At 53.8% G+C, this 853-nt stretch overlaps 1 protein-coding gene across 1 annotated transcript in view; it reads right to left on the reverse strand.

The window, feature by feature from the left end:
• LOC116845423 (collagen alpha-5(IV) chain) overlaps window positions 1-853 on the reverse strand; it is a 57,716-nt gene that overhangs the window by 14,710 nt on the left and 42,153 nt on the right. The window contains exon 5 of the mRNA XM_032818083.1: window positions 276-338. Coding sequence (XP_032673974.1) covers window positions 276-338 — 63 coding nt within the window. The remainder of the gene's footprint in view (window positions 1-275; window positions 339-853) is intronic.

Consider the following 853-nt stretch of genomic DNA (forward strand, 5'->3'; position numbering starts at 1 on the left):
GAGAGAGAGAGAGAGAGAGAGAGAGAGAGAGAGAGAGAGAGAGAGAGAAAGAGAGGAGACGGCGGCGTCCTGAGAACGGTCTCTCCTCTCTCGCGCGTCTCCTTCTTTCTCCTCGCGCCGTTCTTCGGGGACGACCTAAACGCTCGTGCGAGGTTCAGCGGCCCTCGAGTCGGCACCGATCGACCGCGTTACGGTACCTTAAACAACCTGGGCGAGGAAGGGGGCACATATACATACACATACATACATATATACATTGTGGTCTTGTTACTTACGAAGTCGCCAGTGTCACCTGGATAACCCATTTCGCCGGTGAGACCATACGCTCCTGGATAACCCTGGAAATGTGATCAGAAGAGCACAGCCGTTAGGATCGAGGACATTGCGGCAACGATAGCGGATTTAACAGCGGCCGTCTACGATGGTGTTCCGCGGGATGCGATATATTTCGTGCATTTCGCGCGGGTCGTGCAAAATCACGCGGGCGCGCGTGTGATAACGTATCGCCGCGAGGGCGAGGGGGTTCGAGAGGGATGAATTATTTCGGCCGCCAAGAGTCCAATAATTCGATAGTGAATGATACGAGCACGTGCAACGATTGTACAACGCTACACGCACGTTATAGGGATTCAATGTCCGCGGGCACTCGTGAATCTCAATGAGTGGCATGCGTCGGCATGCGCGTCGTTTGTTAATGGCCCGAGATTTAATAACTACCGGCAACACGAGAAGGGCGTGTGATCGCATGATAACGCGGTGATTTAATTCCAATGGTCGACTTCGTTTCATTCATCGCGGTCCCAATGTAAAGACTTGCGATCGCCGCATCACGGTGGACTCTCTGCACGGGGGG

Source organism: Odontomachus brunneus, unplaced genomic scaffold (genome assembly GCF_010583005.1).
Source record: "Odontomachus brunneus isolate Ranch 3 - 2012 unplaced genomic scaffold, Obru_v1 Obru_scaffold_052, whole genome shotgun sequence".
Taxonomy (NCBI): Eukaryota; Metazoa; Arthropoda; class Insecta; order Hymenoptera; family Formicidae; genus Odontomachus; species Odontomachus brunneus.